Source organism: Triturus cristatus, chromosome 4_1, assembly GCF_964204655.1.
Source record: "Triturus cristatus chromosome 4_1, aTriCri1.1, whole genome shotgun sequence".
NCBI lineage: Eukaryota > Metazoa > Chordata > Amphibia > Caudata > Salamandridae > Triturus > Triturus cristatus.
The window spans coordinates 311,124,029-311,143,833 of record NC_140585.1 but is presented as its reverse complement, the minus strand read 5'-3'; the positions used below and the strand labels follow the sequence as shown (position 1 = coordinate 311,143,833).

At 47.5% G+C, this 19,805-nt stretch overlaps 1 protein-coding gene across 1 annotated transcript in view; it reads right to left on the bottom strand.

The window, feature by feature from the left end:
• The window catches only part of LOC146854848 (E3 ubiquitin-protein ligase TRIM39-like), a 93,517-nt gene that overhangs the window by 40,322 nt on the left and 33,390 nt on the right, over positions 1-19,805 (bottom strand). Inside the window, exon 3 of the mRNA XM_085651049.1 lies at positions 7,219-7,449. Within this exon, the coding sequence (XP_085507175.1) occupies positions 7,219-7,449 (231 nt within the window). The remainder of the gene's footprint in view (positions 1-7,218; positions 7,450-19,805) is intronic.

Sequence of the window (19,805 nt, the reverse complement as noted above, 5' to 3'; positions counted from 1 at the left end):
AGAAGTGCATCAGCTGCTTTGCTAGTGTTGCAGCTGTGGATGTGAAGCTTTCTCTAGAAACAGAAGTACATCAGCTGCAATGCTAGTGTTGCGGCTGTGGATGTGAAGCTTTCTCTAGAAGCAGAAGTGCATCAGCTGCTCTGCTAGTGCGGCGGCTGTGGATGTGAAGCTTTCACTAGAAACAGAAGTGCATCAGCTGCTTTGCTAGTGCGGCGCCTGTGGGTGTGAAGCTTTCTCTAGAAACAGAAGTGCATCAGCTGCTCTGCTAGTGCGGCGGCTGTGGATGTGAAGCTTTCTCTAGAAACAGAAGTGCATCAGCTGCTTTGCTAGTGTGGCGCCTGTGGGTGTGAAGCTTTCTCTAGAAACAGTAGTGCATCACCTGCTTTGCTAGTGCTGCGCCTGTGGATTTGAATCTTTCGCTGGAAACAGAAGTGCATCAGCTGCATTGCTAGTGCGGCGCCTGTGGATGTGAAGCTTTCTCTAGAAACAGAAGTACATCAGCTGCTTTGCTAGTGCGGTGCCTGTGGATGTGAAGCTTTCTCTAGAAACAGAAGTACATCAGCTGCTTTGCTAGTGCTGCGCCTGTGGATGTGAAGCTTTCTCTAGAAACAGAAGTGCATCAGCTGCTTTGCTAGTGCTGCGCCTGTGGATTCGAAGCTTTCTCTAGAAACAGAAGTGCATCAGCTGCTTTGCTAGTGCTGCGCCTGTGGATGTGAAGCTTTCTCTAGAAACAGAAGTACATCAGCTGCTTTGCTAGTGCTGCGCCTGTGGATTCGAAGCTTTCTCTAGAAACAGAAGTACATCAGCTGCTTTGCTAGTGCTGCGCCTGTGGATGTGAAGCTTTCTCTAGAAACAGAAGTACATCAGCTGCTTTGCTAGTGCTGCGCCTGTGGATTTGAAGCTTTCTCTAGAAACAGAAGTGCATCAGCTGCTTTGCTAGTGCGGCGCCTGTGGATTTGAATCTTTCGCTGGAAACAGAAGTGCATCAGCTGCTTTGCTAGTGCGGCGCCTGTGGGTGTGAAGCTTTCTCTAGAAACAGAAGTGCATCAGCTGCTTTGCTAGTGCGGCGCCTGTGGATGTGAAGCTTTCTCTAGAAACAGAAGTGCATCACCTGCTTTGCTAGTGCGACGCCTGTGGATTTGAATCTTTCGCTGGAAACAGAAGTGCATCAGCTGCTTTGCTAGTGCGGCGCCTGTGGGTGTGAAGCTTTCTCTAGAAACAGAAGTGCATCAGCTGCTTTGCTAGTGTGGCGCCTGTGGGTGTGAAGCTTTCTCTAGAAACAGTAGTGCATCACCTGCTTTGCTAGTGCTGCGCCTGTGGATTTGAATCTTTCGCTGGAAACAGAAGTGCATCAGCTGCATTGCTAGTGCGGCGCCTGTGGATGTGAAGCTTTCTCTGGAAACAGAAGTGCATCAGCTGCTTTGCTAGTGCGGTGCCTGTGGATGTGAAGCTTTCTCTAGAAACAGAAGTGCATTAGCTGCATTGCTAGTGCAGCGTCTGTGGATGTGAAGCTTTCTCTAGATTCGAATCTCAGCGTAGGCTCGACAACCTGTGATTCTGGACAAATGACTTAATCTCCTATCGACTGTGGCCTATGGACAGCGCCTAATGACCCTCACTGGAAGCATTATAAATTGTAATAAAATAATGAGAAAAATTTAAAATAGGTTCCTGGCTCCGGTTTGTGCCTAAGGTCCACTTGCGAGCGGTACCTTTTTGGGGAGTACTAGGGGGGACTCCGGGAACAATGCACCAGTTGCTCGGCCTTTAGTAGCTCACAATGATTTTACTGATAAGAAGTAGCTCTCTCTACAGAAAAGGTTGGAGCACCAACGGTTTCATGCAGTAAAAAGTTACCACTGTAGAACGAGCAGGATTTGCAAGAGGGACAGTCATGCACCTATTCGGCACACGCCCACTGCCTGTGTCACCCTCCTACAGAGAATTCTAATGTTCTGATGTTATTGTCCAAGTTGCGACATGCTGTGTAAACTGCACATACTGTTTACCAGCAGATAATAACAAAAAATACAAAGTATCCAATGTGAGCAAGTAGCCGCCTATAGGGGCATTGCATCAGGAGGAAGCGGGGACCGATTACCTATTCATTAAGAGAAGATGAACCTGTCTCGGGCCAACAGCTATGGCACTCTGTAACAACTCTGTTACACTCTGTAACAACAGCAACAGCAACAGCAAATCCTGCTGTACTTCCGCACCGTCTTTAGTGTTACTGGTGGAAGCAGAAGTTTTATATTCTGAATTCAGCTTTGTTGCCAGAATGAAAGGGGACGTTGAAGGATGTTAAAGGGTGTTGAAGGGCATAGTATTCAGACTCTAACTGGAAAGTGTGGACACGGATGTGTGCAGGCATCTTACAGCTTTAGGGAGTTTCAGAGATGCACAAAGCCCACAATGCCCATGTAAGCAGCTAGTTTTCCCACTCGCATTCTTGGGAGCAAATTGATTTCTGAGCGGTGTTGGTAGGGTGGGCGCCAAACTCTGCTCTGCCAGCAGCAGGCAGAGTTTTGCCAAACTCCATGCTCCAAGCAGAGCACAGAATGTGGCAAAACTGTGCCAAAGAAGCGGAGTTTGCCGCCCACTCCTAGAATCAACGTCCCTGGTCACATGACAAAGCAGTGGGTGATATGAATGAATTTACATGACACAGTCTGCTAGCCTAAAACAAGTCACATGACACAATCTGTGATATTCTGAATGTTATCACATGAAGCAGTGTAGGATTTACTGAATGAGGCCACATGACAGTCTGTGATATTTTGAATGGGGTCACATGACACTGCATTGTCTGTTATATTCTAATCTGTCACATGACCCAGCACATGGAGAACTTCAAATAATATTATACATCATGAATGATTTCCACCCACAGCGAGAGTTGGTTTCTACCCATGAACACTCTGTTTGTCACGCTTTGAATATAGGTATTTGGACCTCTACCGTGATGCGAGTCGTCCTAATGGAGCCTCAAACACTAAAATCTTTGTTACAATTTAGCTACATGCTGTAATCTATAGCCCCTAGACACGTATGGAGAGAGTGCATGTTACACGCATGCTACATTTGGATGAGCATGGAGTGTGTCTGTTGTGATTTAATGTATGGGGACAGGAGTCCATTTTGGATCCCCTGTGTGTGAATTGTACATATGATGGAGGATGGAGGGAGCCCGCCAGATAGGGAGGTAGATTGTGGAAACCTTCCTGAGGTCTTTGAAGCGGACCAGACTTTTGTGAACGGAAAGGAATGAGGGAGACAAATGATGCTTGGAGGGAATTCGCTGCCCACTTCCTGCATTCTTCATCCACAGAAGAGTTAAAGCAGTTCTGTGCAGCAGCCAGGAGGGAAGGCCTCTCTTCTGAGCCTGTGTCTCAGATTCCTCTGTCACGGCACACACAGCTCCACTCTCTCTTCCTGCCAAGATTGAGTGACAAAGACTTTAACCAGACCAGTCCGTGCTAATTAATAAAATGTCAGAACTCCCTGAAGCCAGCTCCAGAGATAGAGCTCTCGAATTTTCATCTACATCTAAAAAAACTAGGACAAATACTAGTAAGAAACCCAGGTCACTGTGCCAGGAGTCTCTTTGACCAGTGTCAAGACCCACAAAGCACTGATGGAGATAAATAGCGTCAAATTTTAGAGAAACATGTAAATTAGAAACAATATGTTTTTTAGGTATAAAAAAGTCAATCTTTACTAGAAAGATATTTTTCTTTGACACATTCTGAATCATATCGAACCTAAAACACCATTTACATCATTGATGGTCATGATGGTCATGAATTACTATGATAGTCTTATGTTCAGCTCTTCCCAAGAAGCTCTGATGTCACAGAGTATTATATCACAAATGCTGGTTCTCTGAGAGTGGCCGTCATTTGTTGTGAATCAGTATAGCAACCAGAGCGCACACGGGGTTCACAGTTGTAAACATTGAACCAATTCCAGAACCAGGATCCCTGATTGCTGCTTCCTTACAGGTGAGGGCAACCTGGAAAGGACCCCGGCAAGGAGAGCTGTAGGCTGCCTACGGAATAGAGGAGCCTTCTGTTGTAGGGCACTTCTCCCCACATCTGTGTATTGTCTATTGAAAATCTAAGATAGTAGAATTACTGACTTAGAGGGAAGTAGCAAGCGCAGGACCACTATCATCAGATAACCCAAACATATAGGACAGTTTGAGTTCATCAAAAGGTCATGGGCCATCGTCCTTGACTGACACAAGAGGTCCATCACCAGGTCAGGAGTCATCTTCCTGTAACTGTAAGAGAGGCTACATCAAAAGGTCACGGGAGAGCATCCTAGACTCAATTGCGAGGTCATATCAACGGGTCCAGGTCCATCATTCTAGCAGGAGGCAAAAGTGGTCCTCTCTTGTGAGACGGATGAGCCTCCCCTGGACTGTGGGTCTTACTGGTCCCATTTCATTTCTCATCACTCACACAAAACTATACGCCAAACCTTTAGCTACACTGGTGATGGTTGGCTTGATTCCCAAATTGGTCACCCAGGGAAACATAGCTTTACTATCTATTATTTTCCTAGAACAGAAATGGCATTTGAACATGTGTTTGGATTAACTGGTAAATTACATGTTTATAGCAACATTGACAGGTCAAGGTCATTATAATCTACTTCAACTTAGACTGTTTCAGAACTGGTTGTGAAACCAGAGAGGGATGCTCTCTGCCACCCTCGGAAGGATGTTCCCTGTCGCCCTCGGAGGGATGATCCCTGTTGCCCTCAGAGGGATACTCCCTGTCGCCCTCGAAGGAATGCTCCCTATCGCTCTCGGGGGCGATGCTCCTATTCTCCCTCGGTGAGATGTTCTGGATGCTCTCTGTCAATCTCTGAGTGATGCTATCTGTCACCCCCGGAGGGATGCTCTTCTTCACCCTCTGAGGGATGTCCTGGATGCTCTCTGTCACCCTCATCTAGTTCCATGGAGCTATTTCTCAGGAAGCTTCCGGGTTGTAAACTAATCAACTTACTTGAGCAGAGCATCACTGTCAAAAGTGACAGCGTATGACCACAATAAGGAGGCTTATACCTCTACTCCCACCCTAAGCCAAATTGGTGAGGAATTTGATTGCCGTTCATGGTTTCATGATAATCCAGTTATAAATCAAATTGCTTGTGCTGCCGGGCAGAAATGTGCGGACTTTAATGTCACGCACTCTGTAATATGACCAAGGGTTACTTGTGATATAAAATTGTCGCTCTTCTTCAATCTAAAACGTTTTCTGTGGCAATCTTTATCTGGAGCGGAACAAAAACAGTGAGCTTGTCATTACCTATTTCAAATGCCTAGTTATATAGCTGTTCACCCAAACAAAAGATCGGTGAACACAAAAGTAAGTGGCTATTTGTCTCAGGAAAAAAGTAACTGCTTTAGAACAGAAATATTTTCAAACTTCTTAGAAAAGGAGGAGATTTTTTTTTTTTCAATTCTCTAAGATGCTAGCTCAGCTTTTTACACAATTTGCTCTATCATTTCCATGTTAAAAACTTTCACTGGTATTGCCTGGTGTTTTGCATTAACAACGATGTCTACAGCCTCCTCATGTCAACTGATGCCACACCCAACCATCCGCTCTTCACATGGAAACTGCTCACCACACAAAGCAACACAGCCATCATGAACTCCATCCACTCTGGAGCACCCACAGACCCCTGCCCCCACCACCTCTATTCTCAACGCATTCATCAACACAGCCACCTTTACTACTGATCAATGGAAACATGCAGAGGTCAGACTGCTCCTCAAGACACCCTCGGCCGACCCTAGAGAACTCAAGAACTACCGCCCCATCTCTCTGCTCCCCTTCCCAGCCAAAGTCCCTGAGAAGGGGATCAATCATCAACTCACCGAGCACCTGTAGAGCAACAATCTGCTGGACAACTCCCAAACTTGCTTCCACGCCCACCACGGAACCAAGACTGCCCTGATCACCACCACCGATGACAGTAAGTCTCTCCTCAAACGTGGGGAGACAGCGGCCGTGATCCCTCTCGACCTCTCAGCAGCGTTCAACACCGTATCTCACCACACTCTCATTAAAAGAATCCACCACATCCGGATCCAGGGAGACGCCCTCAAATGGATCACATCCTCCCTCACAGGACGAACCCAAAAGATCTGCCAACCACCCTCCGCTTCAGAACCCAAGAGCATAATCTGCGGCGTCCTTCAGGGCTGCTCAATCAGACCCACTCTGTTCAACACGTACATGACGCCTTTGGCCGACGTCGTCAGAACCCATGGCCTCAACATCATATCCTACACAGACGATGCCCAGCTCATCCTCTCGCTCACAGAAAACCCTTCCACCACCAGGACCAACTCCCACAACTGCATGATGAGCGTCACCGACTGGATGACGACCAACTGCCTGAAGCTCAACATGGATAAGACGGAAGTACAGATTTTCTGAGAATAACACCTCCCTGTGGAACGACAACTGATGGCCCTCCTAACTCAGACGCACGCCCACACACCGACAGACCACACATGCAACCTCAGCATCATCCTGGACAGCAAACACACCATGAAACGCCAGATCAATGCAGTCTCCTCCGTCTGATTCCTTCTCCGTCCACATGCTCCAAAAGATCTTCAGATGGCTCCCCATCAGCACCAGGTAAGCTGTCACTCAAGTTCTAGTCACCAGCTAGCTGGACTACGACAACGTGTTCTATGCAGGGCTCATCATCCAACTCCTGAAGGGATTCCAGATGATACCGAACTCATCTGCCAGACTCATCCTGGACCTCCCCGGGCGGAACCATATCACTCCCCAACTCAGGAACCTTCACTGGATCCCCATCCAGGAAAGATGCCAATTCAAGATGTTGACATATGCCTATAAGGACATCCACAACCAAGGGCCAGCATACATCAACGAATGCCTGAACCTCCACCAACCCTCCAGACACCTGCCCTTCACCTCCCTCGCTCACACTCTCCACATCCGACGAAGCAACAGTGGAGGACGTTCCTTCTCCTACCTCACTGCAAAGTCCTGGAACGACCTCCCCTGCACCTCCGAACATCATCCTCTTTCCCTGAATTCAGAAAAGGAATCGAGACCTGGCTTTTCAACTGATCCCAGCAAGAGCCCAGTGCCTGGATACCCTCACGGGTGATTAGCCGTGCTCTACAAATCCAAGTAGATTGATTGATTGATATCTCACCTTTAGGAGTTCCCACGCTGGTGCCTCACACTTCTTTTCTATTGCATTTATCAGGGCGCTGAGAGAGGTGATTTGATTGGACAATTTGGTGATACTTGCATTTTCTACCATGATGATTTTCTTCTCCATCTCCTCCAGTTTTTCACCAAGTGTTTGCTCATGTTCTTTCAGGAGTTGCCGCAGTTTTTCAAACCCAGATTCAATTTTATTCTTCTCTGTTTTTAACTTGTCCTGTCATAAGCAAAAACACAAAAGCTGGTTAGATATTAAAAAGCTACATAAAAGCTGTCCCTAGAGTGGGAAGGTGTGGGGGTTGATAGCTATTTTAAACAAATCAGAACACTAGCATGCTTCGCCCAATTTCTGCACTGCAGCCTCTTACTACCTTCCCTTCTACTGTCTTCCATCCTTCTCCCACTCCTGCCCTCCCCCTTTCCTCAGACACCTCACAATCTGTGGGGAGGTCAGAATTTGAGAGGCTGCAGAGAAGTTAGATCCATGAAGAAAGTGCAAGGAAGAGAACCCACCACAGGCAGAGACAGTCAAAGACCCAGAGACAGGCTGAGTGGAGACTGGCTGAAGTCAAGTGTGAGTGGGTATGACTGGCACAATAGAATTTAAATGAGTGGGGGCGGGAAGTTTAAGCCCCTGTGATGAAAGAGAGGATGTACGTGGTGTGCAGGCTGCCCCTGTCCTGCCAGGACTCTGGATGTGTTCGCTCAGAAGGAGACGCTGAGGGTGTCCTACTATGGCTCTCATTCAGAGTGAGGGGGATTCACTGATGTGGTTATTTCACGTTCAGAATCATAAACAAATTATGTGTATTCTGTCATTGAATGGAGAACTACCAGATTAATTCATGTACTGCACCGATTTCTGCAGGTAATTCAGCAATTCCTATAGAAGATGGGTGAGGAGTTTGGTTAGAAATCTTGTCCAATCCTAAGATAAGAGGCTGTGAGTTATCAGGTGAGGTACGTCACACTGTGGCTTAGAGCAGGAGCCTCTGTGTTATCAGGTGAGGTATGTCACACTGTAGCTTAGAGCAGGAGCCTGTGTGTTATCAGATGAGGTATGTCACATTGCAGCTTTGGAGGCTGTGTGTTATGAGGTGAGATATGTCACACTGTGGCCTGGAGCAGGAGCCTGTGTGTTATCAGGTGAGGTTTGTCACACTGTGGCCTAGAGCAGGAGCTTGTCTGATATCAGATGACGTATGTCACACTGCAGCCTAGAGCAGGAGCCTGTGTGTTATCCGGTGAGGTATGTAACACTGAAGCTTACAGCAAAAGCTGGTGTGTTATCAGGTGGGGTTGTCACACTGTAGCATAGGAACCTGTGTGCTATCATGTGAGGTATGTCACACTGTGGCCTAGAGCAGGAGCTTGTGTGTTATGAGGTGAGGTATGTCACACTGTGGCCTAGAGCAGGAGCTTGTGTGTTATGAGGTGAGGTATGTCACACTGTAGCTTAGCGCAGGAGCCTATGTGTTATCAGGTGAGCTGCGTCACACTGTCGATTAGGACAGGAGCCTGTGTGTTGTCAGGTGAGGTATGTCACACTGAGCAGGAACGAGTGTGTTACCAGGTGAGGTATGTCACACCGCAGCTTCGGAGGCTGCCGTCACCAAGAAGGACTGGACTCAGAATTTCTGTAGAGTCAGTTATGTCTCCACTGCTGGTAGCGGGTTGTGCTCCTGTGCTGTCACCAGTATATGGCTAGAGGGTTGCACTCCTGTGCTGTACCATTAGTATGCAGGTAGAGTGCTGTGCTCCTGTATGTGTCACTAGTTTGCAGATGTAGGGTTGCGCTCCTGTGGTGTGTCACTAGTATACAGGTAGAGGGTTGCGCTCCTGTGATGTTTCACTAGAATACAGGTAAAAGTGTGTGCTCTCGTGCTGTGCCACTAGTATACAAGGAGAGGTCTGACCTCTTGTGATGTGCCAGCAGTATACAGATGGAGGGTTGCACTCCTATGCTGTGTCACTAGTACACAGGTAGAGGGTCTATAAAGGGTCACACAGTTCGGGAGTCTGCAGGGAGGGCTCGTACCCTACTAAGGTTCTAAATAAAGCCAAGTTTGCAAAGGTCAGAAAAAAACAAGTTGTGCAAGCTGAGTCTTTGAATATGGATGAACAGAGGGGAGATAGCAGCCCAACCACAAACTTAAGTGTGTTAGAGGGGGTCTCTCGGAATTTAGACTGCGCCACTGACCTCGTGAGCGTAAATGGGGCCTCTGCAAGGCATCAGTCAGGGGGTTTACTGTATTGATGGCTAAAAATCGACTGTCGCTTCCTCCTAATTCCACGCCAGTGCAGGGGGCGCGTTCTCTTGATGGGCAGGATCCCATGCAAACTTGGGATATCGCTTCACATGACTGCCAGGGAGCAACACCCAGTACCCCTCCTGGCATGAAACCAAGGGGCCAATTAGCATGTCGGGCGGATCGCCACCGCCCGCATGGCAAAGGTGATCCGCCCGACATTTGTGCTCGCCCGCATGCCAATTTCCCCCCGCCATATTACTATGGCGGGGGGGAGCCCAGCGGACGGAAAGACCGTCTGCCGTTTTTCCGCCAGTAGGCAACCCGCCTGACTGCCTACCGGGCGGAAAAGCAGTTAATATGGTGGCAGTGTCTGCTAGACACCGCCATCCATATTATGATGCATGCGTTTCTCGTCATTGGGGGCCCTTACCGGGCCCCCAGGGATTCTGGGGGGTGGGGGGTGCACATGGGGGGTACCTATGGTACCCCCCTGCAGTTCTATGCAAAACATGGCAGGCACCGCGCGGTGCCTGCCAGGTTCTGCATGGAACTGCACGACATACCTTTTTGGCATCAGCACCGCCCGCCGCAATGTCAAGAATGCAGGATGCGCCCACCAGTGTGGCGGGCGCATCCTAATGTCACCCACGGGACCCCCGCACCTATGGCGGGCGGTCCCATTCTACGAAAGGATGGTAGGTGGACAAAGTCCGCCCGCCATCCAAATGATGCCCTTAGTGAGAAACCAACATACCCCTAATTTGGTTCGAAGAGGGTTGCCAAGTTCTCGCTAATGCCCGGGGAATCGAGGATAGGAACGCAGGGTTTGGCTTTGTCTGCTCCATTGGCTCTAGGTACTAGCCAAGTGCCCCAGGTCGTGCAAGCTGAGAACACATAACAGCAACAGTCAACATCTTAAGCTTCCATCTGACCGCCCAGGCTCTTGAAGGTGCCCAGAATGCAAAGGATGCTTGGGAAGCCTCTCTTAACAAACTCAGATCGGAGAGATTCTTCAGACGATTTTGCAAGAGATACAGGGGTTGAAACGTGCACGATAAAAGGCCCACAGGGAAGTTCAGACTCAGCTCAAATCAATCAACAATAATATTTTGCAATTAAATCAGAGACTCGCGCAAGCAGAGCAGAGCATAGCGGATGTGGAAGAATCTTAAAAAAGTCTTCGAACTGTTGAAGTAAAACATCAAAAGGAGATGCTAGAAGTTCATATGAAGCTGGATGAGCTTGAAAATCGATTCAGACTCCCAAATTTACATTTCACAGGCCTCTCAGAGGGGCAAGAGACGGGGCAGGATCCCATGACATATCTCTGATTTGGTTAAAAAAAATGGATGCCCAGGGTGTTCTCCCAATATGGAGCACTTTTCAATCATGAGGGCACATCATGTTCCATTTCATCAGCCAACCAATGCCAAGTACCCACGCACTTTTTTCGTCAACTTTGGAGACTTCCGCACAAACTAATCAATCTTATTGGTTGCTTTATGCAAAAGGGATTTCAGGCTTCAGATGGGTCTCGATTTAACATCTTTTCGCACATGTCAGCACTGGCAGCTCCACGTAGTCACAAGTCGATGCTGGAACTTTTTAACTGCTGCCTTGGTGCAGCAGTTAAAGTTGAAGGTTCTTATTAAGGGGCAAATACAGATTTCAGGCTCAGTCCAGCAAGCGAATGAACTATTGCAGCAGCTGCAGTGTCTTGACAAAGGATGACTGATTAATGCATATATATGGCTTCTTAGCAAAATCATGTTTAGAAGTTAAGATGCATTCTAGCCAGCATTACCTCACAGCTGCTACCTTTGTAGCAAGAATGCCTAGGATGAATGATTAATGCATATTGTGCCTTAGCAAAATCATGTTTTGAAGTTAAAGTTAAGCTACATCCTAGATAGCATAATTTTGCACCAATGACATATGTTAAACGTCGAAATTTAACATATGTCCATACAGTTCTCTTTATCATGAATTGATTCATCAAGGGCTCTTGCATTACATGTGTAAAATCATATAGGACAATACTCTAAAGAAATAATTGTTCATGTCACCAATGTATTTGTTATGTATACAGTGTACTGTCTATCTCACTAATCACTATATGTCACGCTTTCACCACAGTCACTTATTGTCTTGCTGCAATTTATTTTGTATTTGTGACCGCCAGAGGAATTCAATACCCTTTTCAATATATGATTGATTCTATTTTGTTTGTCGGTGTGTTTGATTGTGTCTTTATATGTGCTATTAATAAGTTTTGGTTCATTAAAGCAAATATATCAATCTAAGAAATTGTTTAAACCTGACAGAACCGTTTGTTCTATTTAAAGGAAAAACAATGAGCAGAAATATAATGGGCAAGAAAGAGTGTGGGCAGCAGGAGTAAATCGATCGGGCTACGATTTGGGTGGGAAATTGTTTGCCAAGTATTTATAGGGCTTGGTAGTGGTATCTCTTTAATGTGGGGACATGGTGGTGGCAGCCCTCTTAGTGGGGGTGATTTGTAACTTGGGGATAGGATGAGTAATACCTACTGAGCTGCAGAAGGTCAGGATCTTTTCTTGTAATGCCAACGGTATTATAAATAGGCATTAATACAGGAGCTTAATGAGGTGGCTCACATCTTTTTCACCCAAAGTTTTTTTTTTTACAGGAGACCCACCTCAAATGTAATACCCCAAAGATCTTTATTCCACATAAATATTCTATGGCTTTCTTTGCATCAGCCCAAGTTGCGGTGAGGGGGGTAGCAATTTATCTGGGTCGAGGTATTGATTGGGATGTCCGGGCAGTGCTTTGAGATTCTTAAGGCAGATGGTCGTGGCTGAAAGTTGCGGTAAAAGGGCTGCGTTTCAACGTAGTCAATTCTACTCTATCACGCTGAAACCTGAGGCGGTGCTTTTGGGGTTTGATGTGTTGTGGCACTCCTAATAATCCTAAAAATCCTAAAAATCACCTGGAGCATTTTTTTTTAATCGATTGCATGTCACGCTGTGTGCCAGCGCGGTGTGTAATTTTTTTTTAACTTTTATTCCTTGCGCTGACTGCTAGCGCGTTTCACCGCTTGCACCGCTTATTGTGTGTGTATTTTTAACTAGAACAGGCTGTGTTTGTTGCTTACCTGACCCTAATTTTTCCTACTGACTCCTTTTCTGTTTCTGCACCTGAGGCGGAAAGCCAGGTGCATTCTCCACGCTATCTTGGCTCTTTCTGTTTCTGGTCGTCTCCGCGTGTGCTGGGTGGCAACAGCGCCGTGGGGGGACTTGCTTTTCTCTCCCATCCCTTCCCAGTCTGGCATACGAGGTGCCGCTGGGTATTTGGGGATAGAAACAGTCGCCATCTTGGGAGGAGTTTGAGCACGCCGGTCGGCGGACCAGCGTTGCGGCTCTACTTCCATCCCACCTGCACGACCATAAATTTGAAGCGTTCTGTCTTCCGCGCAGCGGACGCGCGTGTTGGGCGCGCCTATTTCGCGCCTAAGGAAAGCCCGTCTGCGCCCGTCAGAGTCCCGGATTACGGACGGTTGCGGACGTTGGCATTTCCGCTCCTTGGGTGTTCTCTGCTTTTTGACACCATGCGCGTCTACTCTTCTGCTGAGCTCCTCTCTTTTCGGGGCAAGGCGGCTAACTGCCGCTGCGTCTTTCCTGGTAGGCGGGCATTGAAGAAGAGCTGTCCCGGATGTGGCTGGCGTCTGACCGGACCCAACGCAGTTTCTCCCGCGATACTGCCCACTCACCACTCATGCTTTCTCCTTAATACCAGGTCCCTTAGCAGACATTCTTTGGATATTTACAACCTGCTATCGGAGTCTATGCCGCTCTGCCTTTTTCTAACTGAGACTTGGCTGGGGGAGAGCTCTGGCCCTGATCTAGCCAATGCCGTTCCTGCGGATTATATCATCATCAGGACAGACAGGGTTGCAGGTAGAGGTGGCGGGGTGGCCATGGTGGTTGACAAGCGCTTTTCCTGTGCGACTTTTCCGATTGAGAATATCGCGGGATGTGAGTCCCTCGGTTTCACCCTGTCCTTGTCGCCTCACCAAGCCTGTGTCGTGCTTTTAATATATAGAGCTCCGGGACCGTTAGGTCTTTTTTTCGAGGAATTGCAGGCTGCGCTTTCCGAACTCTGCCTAAAATCTGAACACTGCATACTGTTGGGAGATTTTAATCTCCACATGGACATGCGCAACGATACAGATGTTGTTAAATTGTGGGATATTACTGCCCCTTTGGGTTTGTCACCGTATATCTCTGCTCCCACACACAACAAAGGTCATATGAAAATGAAAAAGGAATTTGCTAAAGCGCACTGCTGCCAAGCGGCTTCCTGGCGCTGACACCTCGTCCAGACTCACAAGAACAGTCCCAGAGAGCTAGTTAGGGAAAGCTTGGGAAAACAGAAAAGTTTTAAGGGCCTTACGAAAGTGGGTGTAAATAGGAATAGAACGAAGGAAAAGGGGAAGACTGTTCCAAAACCGGGGGGCCAGGACTGAAAAACGAGTGCCACCAATGCGGGATTTACGGAATCGAGGGACATGGAGAAGAGAAAGTGAGGAGGAACGGAGAGTGCGACTAGGAACGTGGGGAGCAATGAGAGAGTTAATGAAATAGGGAGCGGAACGGGCATAAGCCTGAAAAGCAAAACAAGCAAGTTTGAAATAGGATCTGAAATGCACGGGGAGCCAGTGGAGGCATTTAAGAGCAGGCGTGATGTGGGAGGCTTTGGGAAGACGAAGGATAAGGCGAGCCGCCTGGTTTTGGATGGCCTGAAGGCGGCGGGTTTCGTAGGCAGGAATGCCAACGTATAGGCCATTCCCATAATCCAGGCGGGACGTGATGAGGGCAGTGATAATGGTTTTGAGAGCATCGACAGAAAAGAACCTTGAAATCTTACGAATTAAACGGAGGGAAAGAAAGCAAGAAGACACCACAGAACTTATCTGGGCGTGCATGGAAAGATCCTGGCTAACCTTAATACCCAAGGTCCGAACAGAGGAAACCGGTGATGGAGAAGGACCAAAGGAAAGGGGCCAGTGGGAAGGGGACCAAGGGTTGGAGGGGCCACCCGTGAGGACAAGCTCCGTTTTATCAGGGTTGAGCTTCAAATGGTTGAAGCTCATCCATTGGGAAATAAAGATAAGAGTGGAAGAGAATTTGGGAAGAGAATCAAGAGGGGAAGAGAGATCGAAGACGAGCTGGAGATCATCTGCGTAATTGTACACAGAGACCCCCAGCTCCAAAAGTGAGGCGATGAGGGGGCGGATATAAAGGTTAACGAGTAGAGGGGAAAGGGAAGAACCTTGGGGAACCCCGCAGGTGACCGGGCGCATGGGAGAGGAAAAGCCGGAGAGCTGAACCGCTTGTGACCTGCCTTGAAGGAAGGACGCCACCCAAGAGAGAGCGAGGCCCTGGATGCCCGCCGCGCTGACACGATCGAGGAGGATGGCATGGTCGACCGTGTCAAACGCAGCGGACAGATCAAGAAGAACCAGGGCTTGAGGGAGGTTTTTGTCCGCCATCCCCTTGAGTTCATCAAGGACTGCAAGAACCACTCCCTCAGTGGAGTGGCCTGGGCGAAAGCCCGCCTGATGAGAAGCCAAAAGGGAATTCTCCTCAATATAGGCGGACAAGCAGGATGTTACGTAGCTTTCCAAAATCTTCCCAAGGTAGGGAAGCAAAGAAATGGGCCTGAAATTAGATAAAAGAGAGGGATCCAGACCAGGTTTTTTTAAAATAGGCAAAACAATAGCAGATTTAAATGAAGAGGGAACGGAGCCAAGAGCCAGGGACGTGTTAAGGAGGGCAAGAGGGGGAGCCGGACAGTTGGTGTAGAGAGTTTTAAGGATCCGTGCAGGAGCACAATCCGTAGGGGAACCCGACTTAACCTTGGCCAAAAGGTCAAGAAAAAGCTGGGGAGAAATAGGTTGAAAGCGATCCAGAATGGGGGTAGAAAGAGGAGAGAAGCCAGGTTGTTCAGGTGAAGGAACAGAGGGAATATTAGCTTTAATGTTGGAAATTTTATCAATAAAGTAGTCGTTGAGGGAAGAACAAAGAGCTTGAGATGGAACAAGGGGTGAAGAAGTGCGATCAGAAAAGGCAAGACTGTGAACAAGAGAAAAGATTTCGCGGGATTTATTGGCAGAGAGGGCCACTTTCTCTGTGAAATATTTGGTCTTAGCCGCAAGGATGGCTCTTTTATAGTCGCAAAGAAGGGCTTTGTATCCTCGACCAAGTTTTCTCTACCACATTGATTAACATGCTTCCCCCGGCCCCGGTATTGTGGTCCGACCACTTTTTAATACATTTTCATATCCCCTCTACCACCGTGACTTCCATAAGATCGTTGAAAGCCTCCAGAAGGACAGTACGGGCATTTCACCGTTTGTCCTCTGAAATGCTGACACTTGCTCTCTCCCTCCACCCCTGTCAGCTATCCGGCAGTCTAGAGAAGGATCTGGATCTGCTACAGAGGTGGCTTGTAGATAGATTTGAGGAGCTAGCTCCTGGGAAAACTCCCAGCAAATTCTGCCGGCGCGCTTCTGCCCCATGGTTTACTCCCTCTCTCGGTGAGATGCGACGAGAGTGTAAGAAAGCCGAAAGGGCATGGCGTCGCCTTTATGATCCCATGGATAAGACTAAATATAGGGAAGCTATTAGGCTTTATCACAGCCATATTATGGCTGGAAAAAAAGCCTATTTTGAAAGAAGGATTGACGATGCTGAGAATACTAGTAAGGAAATCTTTCGCATCGTTAAGGAGTTTGTCTCCCCTACTTCGATCCTCCCCTCACATTCCCATACTGAATTCTGGGTTAGCCAGCTCGCAATCTTTTTTACCACTAAAATCAAATCTATACAAGATACTTTTTCCCCTATGAGTCTTGTATCTACACCTGAGACTAGGCCGGCCCTGCTTCCATCTGGGGTGGTGGAAGGTCCTTCTCTCTCTGAATTTCCCCTTCTATCATCTTCAGCCTCTCTCGATCTCCTTACTCAGCTGAAATCTGGCTCCCCGCAGGATCCTTGCCCTGCAAAATGTCTTGGGCGAGTAGCACCTGCCTTGAACCCCTTGTTCAACCCGGTGCTCAATATGTCCCTGAGCACGGGAGTTGTCCCCCAAGCCTGGAAGCACGCCTTGATCCTGCCGCTAGTTAAGAAGCCCAATCTGGACCCACTAATTCACTCCAATTATAGGCCTATCTCCCTCCTCCCTGCTCTGGCAAAGGTGGTTGAGAAGCATGTGCATGCCTCCCTTTCCACCTTCATCGAGAGCAATAATATCTTGCACGATACTCAATCGGGTTTTCGTGCGAATATGAGCACGGAGACCGCTCTTCTTGAAATCACCGATGCCATCAGGGAGGTATTAGACACTGGAGGAAAGGCCATCCTGGTAATGCTGGATTTGTCGGCGGCCTTTGACACCGTTTCCCATGACGGTCTCCTTTCAAGACTCTGGGAGATCGGATTGCGGGGAACGGTGTTGAACTGGTTTAAGTCATTTCTGACCGGCCGCCGGCAAACGGTCTGGGCGCCACCTTTTTCCGCCGAGATGCCGCCATTGGAGGTTGGGGTGCCTCAGGGTTCCATCTTAAGCCCCACCCTTTTTAATATCTATATGACTCCTCTGGCGGCAGTGGCGGAATCATTTGGTGCCCAGATCATATCCTACGCTGACGACACCCAGCTCCTCTTTACCTGTGCTAAGGGCTCAGACTTTGACGGCCTGCGGATCAGAGATTGTTTGGGGGCTGTTTTTGACTGGTTTCAACAGCACAGTCTTAAATGTAATTCCGATAAATCGGAACTGCTCTTCTTCGGGTGTTCCCCTGACCCCAGATGGAAGGCTTGGTGGCCCCCCGATATGTTTCCACCGGCAGATGTTTCGTCTAAGGCTAAAAATCTTGGTTTTCAGATTGATGATGGTCTTTCTTTCAGACCTCAGATCCTTGGGCTTGCGGGAAAATGTTTTGGCATCTTGAAGATGTTGCGCAAGTTTCTTCCGCTGATGTCCTTGCAGCATAGAAAGATCACTGTGCAGGCCCTGATTGGCTCTCGCCTTGACTATGCGAATGTGCTTTATCTGGGACTGCCTAAATTTCTCCTTTCACGTCTGCAGATTGTGCAGAATTCCGCTGCAAGAGCCATTTATGGTCTTCAGCGGAGAGCGAGAGCTTCTGACCTACTAAAAAGTCTGCATTGGCTCCCTATGTCTAAAAGGATCACCTTTAAGGCATTAACCCTTGCCTTCAAAGCACTTCATCAGGTAGAGCCCAAATACATCAGGAAGCGCTTGGTTCTAGCAGAACTTTGAGATCTACATCTTTGTCCATGGCCTCTGTCCCTTCCATCAGACTGGCTAGAGTTGGCGGTCGCTCCTTCCATCTTCTGGCGCCTCAACGTTAGAACTCTTTGCCTGTCTCCTTGAGGAAAGCCAATAATTTATTGACTTTCAGGAAGGAGCTGAAGTCATGGCTCTTTGCCTAGTAATCCTTCTGTCTGCTCTCATCTGCCCTGGCCTCACTTCTCGGGTTTTTTGTCAAAGCGCCGGGACACTGTTCGGGGTGGCTGTGCGCTATAAAAGATACGAATTAACATAACTATGGCCCAGTAGGTGATGATTTTGACTCACTAGTCCAGATCCATAATATAGCAATGGGGGCAGTCGGTCTGCTGATCTCGGGGGGAGGCTTTAATTACATTAAAGAGCTGGCTTCGGATACATCCAATAAGGCAAAGAAGCAGCTGAAACCAAAAACTAAAAAAATGATTGATGTATTAAAATCAAGCTTACAGCTTGTTGATCCATGGCGTGAGAATCACCCAGGCTTCACGCAATATACGTGCTTTTCATATTGATTTAAAACGCATCCCGACTACATTTTTTTAACCTCTCGGACAATAAATAGGGTGCAGTCTGATACCTGGGCTAATGCTTTCCTGACCACTCGCTGGCCTCTACTGCGGTGGAACTAGGATCAGCCAGAAGAGATAGGCCGAGGAGGCAACTCAACAGATCCCTCCTGGCTGATTCAGAGTGAGGAACTGAGATGAGAGGATTCATCTCTGAGTTTTTTCTTATCAGTAGAAATACTGCTTCTCTGTTTGCAGTATGGGAATCCTTTAAGGCCACAATGAGAGGAGGGTTATCGCCTTCAAATCAAATCAAGCCAGGGAACGTACACGGCAAATAGCGGGGCTCCAGGCTGCAATAGAGCAAGCTACAAGAGCAAGTGAGGGGGCCAATGAAATAGCGCCCGGCGCTGCACAGCTAGGTTTGGCAAAACAAAATCTAGATGATTTATTTACATTAGAGGAGATAAGCAATTTTAACGCTTTCCAGCACAAGCTATACGAAGAAAATCAGCACATAGGCAGGTTTTTAGCCTGGTCCACCTGGAATGAAATTGAAAAGGCTACGATTAAAATCATGGAGAATCCCATTACCGGTGGAGCAACAACAGAAGAAGTTTTAACGTTCAGTGTAGAACAATACTATACTTCTATCCAGCTCCCCAATGGCCAAACTCAGGCAATGCTGGAGACAATTACACCTATGGAGATCTTAGAAGCACTCCAAAGAAAGCCCAATGCGAAAGCATGCGAAAATGATGGATTAACCTCAGAATTCTATCAATAATTTGCCAGAGAATTTGTGCCCTTTTTGGTATGGCTTTTTAATTATATTACAGACGGTGGGGAAGTCCCCTCTTCGTTCAAAGAATCAACTATTGTGCGCTTCCCTAAGACAGGCAAAAATCAGAAAAATATAAATTCGTACAGACCCATCAGCCTTCTAAATACAGATTATAAAATGACGATGAAAGTCTGGGCGACCCAAATGATGCCTGCTGCGCAGTCATTAATCCACAAAGATCAGGGAACACACAGTTTTTAACACAGGCAACAGATTATTCTACAACTAACCACATAAATGCGTTAATAATGATGATCGATGCTGAAAATTTGAGATTTGATCTTGTAAACTGGCATCCTTTATTTTATAGCCTGAAAACATTTGGATTTCCCTCACAATTCACCACAATGTTGGTGAATCTATATCATGGTGCAGATGTCAAAGTTATGATAAATGATCAAATGGTTGGCACCGTTTCAATTATTAGAGGCAAACGTCAAGGGTGTCCCTTTTCTCTAAATTGTATTTAATTTTTATCGAATCTTTGGTGGCAAAATTAAGTAAAGTGATATCAGGGCACCAATCGAGGGGATAGCCAGGCTCAAGCTTTTTGCAGATGGCATTACTCTTTACCTGCAACCAGATGAGTTAAAGATACAAGGGGCAATGC